This window comes from Microcebus murinus, chromosome 16 (assembly GCF_040939455.1).
Source record: "Microcebus murinus isolate Inina chromosome 16, M.murinus_Inina_mat1.0, whole genome shotgun sequence".
Classification (NCBI taxonomy): Eukaryota; Metazoa; Chordata; class Mammalia; order Primates; family Cheirogaleidae; genus Microcebus; species Microcebus murinus.
Genome location: NC_134119.1, coordinates 26,728,192 through 26,740,879, shown reverse-complemented (window position 1 = coordinate 26,740,879; position 12,688 = coordinate 26,728,192). Strand labels below are relative to the sequence as shown.

At 53.2% G+C, this 12,688-nt stretch overlaps 1 protein-coding gene across 3 annotated transcripts in view; it reads right to left on the bottom strand.

The window, feature by feature from the left end:
* Positions 1-4,766: 4,766 nt before the first annotated feature.
* Positions 4,767-12,688, bottom strand: part of UBOX5 (U-box domain containing 5) — a 47,544-nt gene continuing 39,622 nt past the window's right edge. The window contains exons 4-5 of one of the 3 annotated variants that reach the window (XM_012755187.3): positions 11,374-11,535; positions 4,767-7,609 (exon numbers count right to left, since the gene is read on the bottom strand). In XM_012755187.3, coding sequence (XP_012610641.1) covers positions 7,401-7,609; positions 11,374-11,535 — 371 coding nt within the window. In that variant the 3' untranslated portion in view covers positions 4,767-7,400. The remainder of the gene's footprint in view (positions 7,610-11,373; positions 11,536-12,688) is intronic. The other 2 variants (XM_012755191.3, XM_012755192.3) reach the window with 2 other exon arrangements.

The window sequence follows — 12,688 nt, the reverse complement described above, 5'->3', positions numbered from 1 at the left end:
CATTCCACACCTGGCTAATTTTTCTATTTTTAGTAGATACCAGGTCTTGCTCTTGCTCTGGCTGGTCTCGAACTCCTGAGCTCAAGCAATCCTCCCATCTCAGCCTCCCAGAGTGCAAGGATTACGGGTGTGAGGCACCGTGCCTGGCCAAAGTTTTAAACATTTTCTGGAAACAGGGTCTCACTACGTTGCCCAGGCTAGACTCAAGTGACATTCCCACCTTGGACTCCTAAAGTGATGGGATTATAGGTGTGAGCGAGCCATCATGTCCAGCCTTCTGTGTTGACTTCTGATTAACCCCAGTCCCGTGAACATCTCTGATTTCTCATTTATTGTATTTATTGTCCTTGGTGTAAGAACGTACTCCCTGTGAATCCTATCTTTACATCGAAGTAACCTTGATGCTATCACACACGTTCTTGCCTGTTCTGGACCCTGCCTTTAAACTGTCACACACAGAGCACGATCACCCTGTCCCTGTGTATGGAAGCCCTGCACCTGGGCGTCACAGGCACAGAGATCTATTCATCTTGCTGCTGCCCAAGACCACCCTTCCATCTATAAATTCTCCAAATCAATCATCCTTTCTCTACAAACTATATTTGTCTGCCTCGTTCTTTGGTTTCCCAGCTGCTTTTTCAGTTGCAGGTCACTTTGCACACGTGGCCCTTTCACAGAGCACAGGCCCATCCTCAGGTGTCTGAATGAAGCCCCCTCAGTCCGTGTCCAGTGGAGAAAGGGGGATGCCTTGAAGAAAACCCGGGTGATGTGACGAGGAGGAAATGATGCTGTAGGGCTAATCACGGAGAATACTTATAAAATCAGAGCCAGAGCCTGTCTCCCTGCCCCCACCCCTAACTTTAGCAAATGACCGACTGAGTGAGTGTGGGGCCAGCCCTGCAGCCTGGCATCCCTGCACCTGTGCCACCATCCATGGCCAGGCAGTGGGGAAAGGCCACCAATGAGCAGCACGAGGACATTGTCAGTCTTTCCCGTCCCCTCTCTGCTGGGGAGGATTCTGGCTCTGTCCTCCTGGTTTCGCTCTCCCCTTTCCTCAGCCCCTGCTTTAGCAATTGTCTAGGATTCCTTGGTTGTTTCAGTTCCGGTTGCTGTGTGACAACTCCAAAGTGCAGTAGCACAAAACTACCACCATGTTGTCATGAGCCTGGATTCAGGAGTGCAAACAGCACACAGCAAGGAGTGAAGGAAGGCGCTGAAATCTTCTGGAGACTTCTTCAATCATGGGCCTGGACACCTGGCTGGGGTGGCCTAAAGGCTGGGCTGAGCTGAGCCTCCTGTCTGCAGGGCCTGCCTTCCCGTGGCCTCTGTGTGGCTTGGGCTTCTCACCACTCAGTGGCTTTGGGAGAGTTGGATTCACTCTTGAACCTTGCACTCTTGCACAGTAGCTCAGGGCTTCAAGGGTAAATGTTCCAGAACACAAGCAGAAGTGATGTGAGAGGCATTTCATAACCGTCTCAGAAATCACGGAGGCCCACTCAGTTCTGCCAGGCTCTAGTGGTTCAAGGCAGCCACAGGCCCATCCAGGGCCAAGAGAAGAAACATCCCCCTGTGGCTGGGGAGGCGTCCCCCATAACTGGCAGCCAGTAATTGAACACACTCACAGTGGCCTGAAGCCAGGAGGGAATGGGAGACCCAGCGCTGGAACGGACGTTCCCAAGGACAGCTGAAAGGCGGGAGAGCAGCTGGGAGGGCCGCGAGGGAGCAGCCACTGGACCTTTAGCAAGGGTTGCTGAGGGCCACCAGTGTGAAGGGACATTCTGGCTGGGCCACAGGCTCAGCTTTGCAGGTTTTCCACAGACCACGCGCCAGCAGGTTCAGCCAGGCTGCGCCCACGCCTGCCCTGGGCTCCTCTGCACAGGAAACTTCCAGGCTCTGGACCACTCACCGCCTTCCTCATCTCATTACTGAAGCCACCTCACTGAGGCCATTGCACGCACAACTCGTGTGCCTGCATCTCATTTCCCCTGTTGTTCACCCTCCCCTGTCCCCTCCTCAGTCCCAGGGGCCAGACCCCCACCCTCATCTCATGCTGGGGGTGGGAGGGAGGCAAGAGGTGAGAGGGGCGCTCTCCTGAGGCTCGTGGTGTCTGAGACAGGCTAATTACAGCTTCCTCATTACTGAGCCGTGGGCTTGCATGGCATCCGCTGAGTCAGAGCTGATGTCTGGACCCTGGGCCCAAAGGAAGGGAATCAAGAATCCTGGAAGGATTGGGAGGGGGAGGCCAGCTGTGCCTCTGTCCCCACCCTCCATTCTGGGCCCCCTTGCTTTTCAAGCCCAGTTCTCTCCACCAGGTTAGAGGACACCAGTGGGCCTGGCCCACCCTTCTTCCCCACTCCCCTCTGCTTCCGGACATCTTCCCGGGACTGTCCCTATCTGTCTCTCATGCCTTCCCACCCCGCCAGCGCCACGCAGGGCTCATTCATTCGGTTACCAATTACATGTGGCTTCCCAGTCACCCAGCTCCTCTTTCAAACTGGATCTTCTTTGGTCACACACATCACAGGCTGGGGTCTCCATAGCACGATCTTGGCTCCCACTGCCCTAGGCCTGTTGAGGGCCACTCTAGAGCCCCTCTGCACCTGCTCCTACCCACACCCTCCTCTTTCTGGACCTGCACGGGGACGGGTACTTTTCCATTCACATTCCCACCATTCGCAGGACATTTATCCATTTGCATGAGGCTGACTCTGCTGAGCCTTTACTGGGGGAGTATCTTCTATTTTTAAGCCCAGAGGTGTGATACTGAATTTTCAGAAGTTCTGCTGCAGACTGGTCATGACGTTGTGGTTTCATAATTAGACTGTGTTGTGCCTGTGCTTCTGGACTGCACGGTGGGTTTGGACCCAAGTGAAGAGGTCCCTGTAGCTGGGTGGTCTCTGGCCAGATCAATGCCCCGGTGAACCGGCTCTGCAGCGGGGACCACTCACCATGGACACCCAGCTACACAACGCAGTCAGCCAGGGCAGCTCTTCGTGGAACTGAGCCTTGGTTTCCTCTGAACTACAAAGATTTGGGGGATTCGATGAGATAATGCATGTAAAGCACTTAGCACCCTGCCTGGGACAGTGTTCTCCATATATAGAAACTGTAAAGAGACTTTGCAAAGGCTTTTTACATGCATGGATGGCCTTCAGGGTCTCCATAATCTCATGGTCACACATGCACAGTCATGTGTGTGTAAATCACCCATATCCAGGCCCCTCTGTGGAGGTCAGTGTGGCTCTCAGCCCAGGAGGATCAGCTCCAGCTGGTGCGTGCTGGTGGGGCTGGAAACCCTTTCAGGTGTTCCCAGGGGTCCTGCAACTAGATTCCTAGACATAGGGCACAAGCATATGTGACGTGGCTAGAGATGGTCACATTTCCCTTCATAGAGCTTGTGTCTCTTGTATTCCCATCAGTAGGGTGTGATGGCCCAGTTAATCAGTGGCCTCACCACCTGATAGTGAAACATTGAGGTTTTTGCCAATCTACTAAGCAAGAAATGGTATGTTATGGTCCTTTTTCATGTCACTGTATTATGAGCAAGGTTGAACATTTTTTCTATGTTTAGACGCCATTTGCATTTGTGAATCTCTCAATTTTAGAAGCTATATATTATGAATATTAACCGTTTAATACAGGTTGTCAATATATTTTCTCAACTTCTAATTTTACTTTGCTATGGATTTTTAAAATCATGTGAGAGGTGTTTTTTTTATGTATTCAAATTTATCAATCTTTTCTGTTACCATATCTGGATTTTGAATCAGGAAAGGTTTCCTCACTCCCAGGCTTTACAGGAATCCCGTCATTTTCCATTTTTCTCTAGTTTTCACATGGCTTTATTTTCCCAGGGACTCCTGCACCACCTGTTGTGCTCATGTGCCCCCATTTGTCTGTGACGCTGCCTTCACAGTACACTAAGCTTCCAAAAGGGCTTATTTTTGCGTTTTTAATTCCATTCCATTGATCTGTGTATTCATGGCTTAGCTCCCCTTACTCCCAGCCAAGAGTTTTGTCCTTTTACAGGGATTTCCTGGTTATTCTGACTTGTTCTTCCAAATTGGGTTTTTAATAATAATAGTATTTAAGGACAAATTGTCCATAAAATGATTTTAAGAGAAATAACCGACAACAGATCACATGCTATATATACATAGATAGTTTTTTTCCTTATGGAAAAGTATTGGAAGAGAAAACACCACAATGTCTGAGCAGTTGTCTCTTCACTGGTGTTGACCATAACACTGACACAGTCACAAACGCCAGAACAGCAAATGTTCTGGAATTTGGTATTCAGAGTTGTGCCTTTTGGGATTATGCAAAAACAAAAACAAAAACAAAAAAAAACCAAACCCAGCAGCCACCAAGCCCATGTGACTTCCAAACACTTGAAATGTGGCTGGTGTGAGTGTGACTAAGGAACTGAGTTTTAAATGTTATTAATTTGAATGACCACATGAGGCCAGTGGCTCATGGCTACACTGGACAGTGCAGCTTCGGCTAACGCCCAAATGGGACTCTGCCCCTCCCACCCAGCACTACAAGGAAAGGGGTCCTGCCACGTGCAGATGGGCTGGGAGGCCCGGTGAGGTGAGGGGTCAGCTCCGGAGCTGGCGCTGCTCATAGAAGGCCCTCGGGGACTCCACGGCAGGGGCCAGCCTCAAGCAGCAGCCCCACCCCAGTGGCCATCACAATGGCAGCCAGCCTGCGTCACAATACCACAGGTGGGAGGCCACTCAGCAGCCTTGCAGCCCGCCAGCCAATTTCCCCCTGGGGCAGGTCCCTTTGTCTGCAGACCTACTTACAGCAGGCTCAGCGTCAGAGGACCCCGTCTCCTGGGGGATGGAAAAGCGCCCAGCCACTGAGTGGCCTCACGCTGGACACCTACAGGAAGAGGCAGGCCAGGTGTGGGGCTGGGAAGACCAGCTCAGCCCCAGGACCCAGGGCCCGCAGGGCCCCGCCGCCCATCTGCAGGGACCTGCAGTGCGGGCTGAGCAATGAGAAGCTGCTCCTCTTCTTCCTGGCCATCTGGTTCTTCTACTTCTTCTACCTTCACGACTGACTCTGACCACACCTCCCTTCCGCCCCCTCAGGGGGGCCACGACAGCTGGCCTGACCCAGCCCCTTCCAGTGGGACAGAGTGGCCTGGGCCAGAGCCTGGCTCCACACAGCAGGCGGCAGGTCTCAGCGTTGCACCTCGGGAGTGGAGACTGGAGACTGCAGGCCCTGGGCCCCTCACCTCACAAACTGGGTGCCGTGGCCCCGGCTCCTGCCCGCTGAGGGACCCGGAGCTGCACGGCCCAGAGGAGCCTCGTCCTCCACCGAGTAGATGACGCAGGAAGGGGAAGAGAAATGTGTCCCAAAGACCTGTGTGGGCCAGCGTGGCTGGAGTCTCTGGAGGGCAGCGGGGACACAGCAAGGCTTTGGGGCCCTGAGTCTTCCCAGTGGGCGCAGGTCAACTCTGCATGGAGACTGGGAAGCTGCTTTGTGCCTGGCCACAGGCTCTCATGAGAAATAAACCGCCCTCAGAGAAGGTGACAGCAAGAGACATTTTATTCCCATTTTGGGGGGACGGAAAAAGAGCCCAGCGGTGCTTAGCACGTTTCTGGCCAGAGCGGTGAAAAGACCATGTGCCTTTTGGACCGTCTTTAAAATAAGACAAAAATGGGGGTGTGGCTCCACCTGCACCTAGGACAGGTCCTGCCTGCCCGGGTGGCTCCCAGGCCTGGTTTTCCTGGGGGCAGGACTGCTGGACACGCAGATCCCAGGGCCCCGCAGGAGGCGTGGGCAGTGGCTCCAGCACAGCCATGTGTGCGCGCCTGTGCCCCGCAGAGCGCACGCTGGCAGGGCGCTCGCTGGCAGGGCACACACTGGGTTTGGGTGGCTGGACAGCCCCCAGAGAGAAGGGCTCCCAGCAGTCAGAGGGCCCTGGTGGGGGGAACCAGGCTGTTACCCTAAGACCATGACAGGGAATGAAGTCCCCACACACACAGAGAGAAAGAAGAGCTTCTGCTACCTGCTGGGGCTTCTCTAAGAACACGGGCACGCAGGGAGGGGCAGGCAAGACTCGGGGCTGGCACAGACAGTTAAAGGAAAGGGCACACACTGGTGTCACTGGCAGGGCAGGACAGGCCATCTGTGCAGTCCCTGAAGTCTCACGGGAGGGCTGTGTCAAGCTCAACACCTTCGGGAAGGGGAGGGAAGGTTGTGACCCTCTCTGCAGCCACCTTTGTGGACAGATCCCCTGGGAACTGTAGCCTGACCCCAACCCCAGATCTCTGAATTCTTGGGTCTGGACTGGAGCCCTGGGCGTCCTGAAGGGACCAGGAACGTGTAACCACGGCCTGTCACAGGTGCCTGCGACTGATTAAGCTCACGGAGGAAATACAGTATAAAGCGTCCCTCGGCTGCTCCTTCCCAGACGTGCTGAGGCATTCTTCTAGTGATGGGATCTAGCTGATGTAGTAACAGTGTAGGGGTACAACGTTCCCATTGGGACTCCACAAAGCTAAATTTTGGATTATAAAAAAAAAAAGCCACAGCCCATAAACAGGTATTTTTCCTGAAATGGGCCACATGCAGAAAAGGTACTGTCCCCCTCAGAGAGCAGCGTCAGGTGCTGGCACCTGGCCAGAGGGTAGCACTCGGACCCCCACACACACACCTGGGCTCATCCCTTGGGGAGCCTGGGCCTCAAGCATGGGATGGATCTGAAAATGCGAGTTTTTGTCCTTTCAGGCCTGTGACACAAATTACAGCCTGTCAGGCTGCAGTGACGCAGTGACTGTTCCCAGCTGCCCTGTGACAGTTCTACTTTTGCGGGTGTAGGAGGGGACAGAAGCATGATGACACAGGCGCTCCACGAGAAGGAAGCCAGCAGCAGACGTCAACCACCACTTTATTAAGGCTTGGAGTGGCCGCCAGTGTGGGCTGAGTCATGCACCGCGGGGACCCCCGCTCCGCAGTCTGGACGGCCTGAGGCGCAGGCACCGTCCACTGTGCTCCACACACACCCCCTGCTGCAGGGGGCCGGGTGTGCAGATATCCTGGGGGCCCTCAGCAGGGTCCCCGGCCCACAAGGGGGCTGGCTCCAGCAGGACCTGGGCTCTGGTGGGGGGAGTGGCAGGGAGGCACAGGAGGGCAGGGATGTGTCCCCCAAGCCTCCCACCCCACCCTATGGCTTTGTTATCCTATGGTCACCTGAGAAGGAGTGGAGAGCCCCTCCCCTGTCCCCACTCTGGGCCTGTGCTGCACTGTGAGGTGACCAAGGGAATCCCCTGGCAAAGAAAAGGCAGCTCTGTGCCTGGGACCTGGCCAGACCTTGGGAGCTGTGACCTGGCTCTTGCTCCCCCTCTGCTCTTCCTGGCCCTGGGTCTTGTCCAGTCGGGGCTGCTCACTTAGAAGTGGACCCGTAGCACGTCCTGGCTGGCGACCGGCTGCTGGCAGGCCGTGCATGTCATGGGCAGGGAGCGCTGCTTCTCACCCAGGCAGGGCCGGCACAGGAGGTGGCCACAGGGAAGCTGGTACACGGGTTCCTTTTTGAAGTAGGAGGAGAACGCTCTTTTGCAGGAGGCACACTCGGGGCCCGGGACGCTCCCAGGCTGCTCTGGTAAATCAGGGAGGAAAACAGCCCAGGGTTAGGGAGGCTGCTCCTCAGCCCGGGCTCTGTGGGACAGGCAGGGCCGTCCTTCATGCGCCCCTGCAGCTTCACCCTCCCTAGCCCGCCTCTGGCTGATGTGGCAGGGAGGGTGGCAGGAGGCCTAGGAACTTAGGAGGCCTCTCTCTTTGGTCTTTGACCGAATCTCAGTGCTCCCGTGAGTGCACCAAAAGAGCTGGCTTCTCTGGGCAGCAGGCAGGACTGGGCCCTACTCCTGGTCCCCAGCCAGGTTCCCTTCCCGTCAGACAGGCTGCCAAGGCTAGAGCAAGGCACAGCTCTGGCGATGTAAACTGCAGGATGGTTAGATGTGACAGGAAAGGAAAAAGTAGCAAATGGTCTGTTGGACCTGGGTTGGGACAGGTGGGCAGGGAGGTCCCCAGAGGGCAGGGCTGAGGTCTGTCTGCAGTGCACCTGCCTGCTGTGCCTGGGGCCTGCTTCCCTGCAGCCCGAGCCCCTCATGCTCCTGACCCTGGCCAGTCCCCTTCCTGTGCTGCCCTGGCCCCGGCAAGTCTGTCTCCTCCTCAACTCCCACAAGGTCTCCTGGAGTGAGGGCCAAGGTGCAGCTCCTGCACCCCCATCTCCTAGGCCATGACTTTCTCACCAAATCCCCAACACTCTGTAGAGCGGCAGGGGCTGGCCCCCCCCCCGTCCTCCCATGGTCCACTTCTTCATTCCTGGCCACCACTCTTTAGGGGACCCCAAAAGGCACCTCAAATCGATGTGTTTCAGAAATGCTTCTTCAAGGCCCTCCTGTCTGTCCATTTCCATGACCACAACCCAGGCCACTCAGTGCATCTCGTCCTCCCTCGTCACTTTCCTCCAGACTCATCCCCTCAAGCTGTCCTAAATTTCCTCCTATGACCCATCTATATAGCCTGACACCCCATGCCCTACTGTACACCTCTTAGGGGCTCCCCATCTTCTGGGATGGTCAAGACCCCCTGCACACCCCAGCCAGCCTCCCTCCCTTCACACACAGCCTCAGCCTTCAGGGTCCTGCAACCCCAATCACTTCCTTTCTACATATGCTCTGTGACATCGGCCTCCTGCCGCTGGGCCCTGCCCCCTCTGCCTAGAATGCCCTCATCCAGATACCTGGCTCAACCACACCTCCTCTGGGAAGCCCTCCTGACTGCCCTTTCCTGTGTTTCAGAGCCTGTCAGCCCTTCTCACACCATCAGATCACACGACCCCAGGCTTTGGAAGCCGCTGGAGGGTCAAGACTATGTCTGTGCTTCTCACGTGTTTATTCTCTAGGCCTAGCGCCGCAGCACCTCACATGCCTTGTGCTCAGTCAATAATGTGATAAAAATACCTTGATCCTGCCAGTAACGAAACAAGTAAACAGACAAAAAATATGTGATGAAGATATGACATCTAAACAAAGGGCCCAAGTACAAAGAAATGCAACTCAGCTCTGAAGCCAGCTGCTTGGTAGGGGCGCCATGTGCTGAGCACCCCAAGTCCTCACAGGGGAACAGGAACTGCAGTGTGGTCTAAACGGTGCTCCCTCTCACCCCTGAGGGCTGTAGCCCAGAACAAGAGTGGCCTGGCCTTGGGTGTTTGCTTTGGGCCAAACATTAAGCAACCTGAAAGTCCCAAGTGTCTCTTGTGTGCACACAAGCCAGGAATTACCCAATGAGTTGAGAGATTCCTTTCCTCACAGGTGAACCCCTACAAGAAAGGGAAGGAGGGAGAGAGGGCAGGAAGGAGGGAAGGCAGCAAAAGCAAAGAGACTGCTATTTACTGAGTGCTCCTTCTATGCAGGCTTCGTGCTAGAGGTCTCAGAGATCTGCACGACCCACAGGTGTACCCTGAGAATCTTAACATCTTATTTTCCATGAGAATCTTAAAAATCACCCCTGGCACCACACCAGGAAGCATGCAAGGGCCCCAATTTTCTCCAGCACAGACCAAAAGTCCCATGAAAGCATCCCAGAGGCCTAGAGCCCCAGGGGCAGTTTCAGTGACAAAAAATAAAAATCATCAAGGAAAAGACTATTGTGCCCTAGGCAGACTGGAAACACAAATATAAAATTGCAAATTGAGGTAATAAAGAGAGAGAATGAAAAAGGGATCTCACTGTGGGCAGGATGGGCAAGCATGGCCTCCTGTGGGAAGACTCATAATAAGAATGACAAGTGGCAAACCATGCAGAGGAAAAGGGACAACAAGAACAAAGAGCTGGTCCATTAAAGAAAGAGAAAAGAGAATGTGGCTTCAGAAGAGATCACAGAGTAGGGTGGATGGGGGCTACAGCATGCAGGACCTCAGGGGCAGCAGGAGTTTAGATTTTTAGTTATTTATATTTTTAGAGACAAGGTCTCCCCTCTGTCACCCAGGCTGCAGTACAGTGGTGCAATCATAGCTCACTGCAGCCTCGAACTCCTGGGCTCAACTGATCCTCTTGCCTCAGCTTCCACTGGTAGCTGAGAATACAGGTGTACACTGCCACACCTGGCTAATTCTTTAAATTATTTGTAGAGAAGGGGTCTTGCTATGTTGCCCAGGCTGGGGTCGAACTCCTTGCCTCAAGCAATCTTTCCCTCTGGCCTCCCAAAGTGCTGGGATTACAGGTGTGAGTCACCATACTCAGCCAGAATTTAGATTTTATTCTAAGTTCAATGGGATGCGAAGAAAGGATTTTAAGAAATGAGGCACCATGATTGGTTGACATTATAAAAAGATCCCTCTGACTCCTGTGAGAATGATGAGCTACAGTAAGGCAAGGGTGGTGGTAGAAAGCCCAGCAGGGGCTACTACAGGAGTCTGGGGAACAGAGGACAGGAGCTGGGGCCAGGGTAGTAGCCATAGGAAGGAGGCAGAGAGGACTAACCTGAGATCTATTTCAGAGGAGTATGGACAGGACTTGACAATGAACAGAATGTCATGAAGACGCTGAAGGGAAACCAAGGATGACTTCCATGTTAGAAGAAGTGGATTCTTTGACAAGATAGGTTCTTGAGAATGATCAGGATAATGAGAGAGGGCAGGAGAGGAAAAGGGCAGTGGGGAAGGAGAGGCAGAAGGGGAAGATGGCCTGGGATGCAGACTATGGAAGGCACTGGCTTTGTGTAGGCAGGAGGAATCAAGCGCAGGCCTTGGCAGTAGTTCCACCAGGTCTCAGGTTGTCAAAAATGCCACAGCATTGCAGTCAGTTCCTCTCACTTTGTATCATGATGGAGTTCATCACATAAAGTGGTCCCATGTTCCCTCTAGGCAAAAATTGGCCCAGTAAGCTCCTACTGTTCTTTCCTAAGACACTGATTAAATGGTTGTAGGAAAGGAGAAAGACGATGTACTCAACCCCAAATCTCCCTTCACAGTTACATAAAGTGCCCCAAATGTCAGATGGGAGACTAGCTTCGAAAAACAAAGAAAAAAGGAGAAACAAAATTCCTCAGGAAAGAATTACTAACATTAGAGCTTAAAAAAAAAAAAAAAAAAACAGCAGAGGACAGTCCAGCTCTAGTCTACAGAATTACTAAGGGTTGACTATAGAAAACTTTTCTTTTGAAGAGTTCAAGTTCACCATTAGCCCCTTAACTCTCTGTGGAAAAGGCTAGAAAACAGGTTCTCTCCCCAGACTGGGTGTTGGAACAGGGAAGAAGCCTGGCCATGCAGGTCCACAGAGAAGACACGGCCCAGCATCCTGCACAGAGAACACACCACCCGTTCAAAGGCTCCAAGGAGACAGACGGGGCCCATGTTACCCGAGCCAGCGCCGGGCCTCCAGGAAGTGCTGCTCCCTCTTGTGCCAAGGTGCTGGAGCTGTCCCCTGGTCAGCCGAGCTGTAAAGGAGGGCATGGAGCCAAGGGTGGACGTCAAGGCAATTTCCAAGCTTTGTGACAGCTTCTGTTCATGGGACACTGGATCTGTCAAGAGACGTGCACACCACAACATCCAGAGGCAGGTTTGGCAAGAACAAACAAGTAGTCCTTTGAGGACTACAAAAATGGCACTTCCAACTTCAGAAACACATAAATGTAAAGAAACTCCTTCTTAATGTCTACTAGTGGACTGTGGTGACAGAACAACGAGAGTTAAAGCCCTGGGAACCCTGCCTGTTCCCACTCATCCCACAAGCCTCAGGTTTCCTGGCCTGTGGCTTTTCTCCTGCACAAATGGCTGGGCAGGCGTGGGCCACCTTGTGGCTCAACTGCAGAACTGCATACTTCTTTCTAAAGTCCTCCTTGCTAGCCAAGGAAAAATGTCTGGGGCAAACAAATGCCTGCTCTGGACTCCTGCTCCCTGCCTGCCCCTTCCCTCCCAGGTAGCCTTAGTCTTCTCTTTCCCCAAAACTCCTTCCTGGGGGCTCCCCCACACTGCAGGGCTGCTTGCCTGCATTCTCTAGGTGGTTGGTGTTCTCTCTCTCCTGTGAAGGGAAACACAGCAGCTGTGACCAAATGGAATGCCTGAGACCTCCTGCTCACCACCCCATGACCTAGGGGACTGTTGGTCAATAGAGAGCCAAGCTAAGGAATGAGGGCAAAGGCAAAAGAGGTAGGGGAACAACTGCCCAAGAAAGGCCCCAGGGGCTTGCGTGGTAGGAAAATTTGCAAGACTGCCCCCAAAGAGGAGAGTAGAACATTTTGTCTACAGTTTGTGGGACACAGGACATCAGCTTAGGGCCTTGAAGGAGCACTAGTCAGCATGGTCCTGTGTCACCAAGTCTGTCAAGGCCAACACCACTGAGACCTCTACAAACAGACACTGAAGTCTAAAGACCTTTTTCTTTGTCTCACCTCATGATACTTCAGATGCTTCCAGAAGTTTCTGGGGCTCATGTTAACTAGAATTTACTCTCAAAACCAAAGACAGAGAACTAACTATTAAGCACACTATTTGCAGACTTTTAGAGAAAAACAGGAAATCAAAAGAATAATCAAATTTAAACATACTAATTTCCACAAGGAAAAAGAAAAAGTTGTCAAAGAGCTACCCTCCAAAAGCACCAGGCACTGATAATCACTGGGGAATTCTACCAAATATGTTTACGAGCAGACTATTCTAACACTATTAAATTGT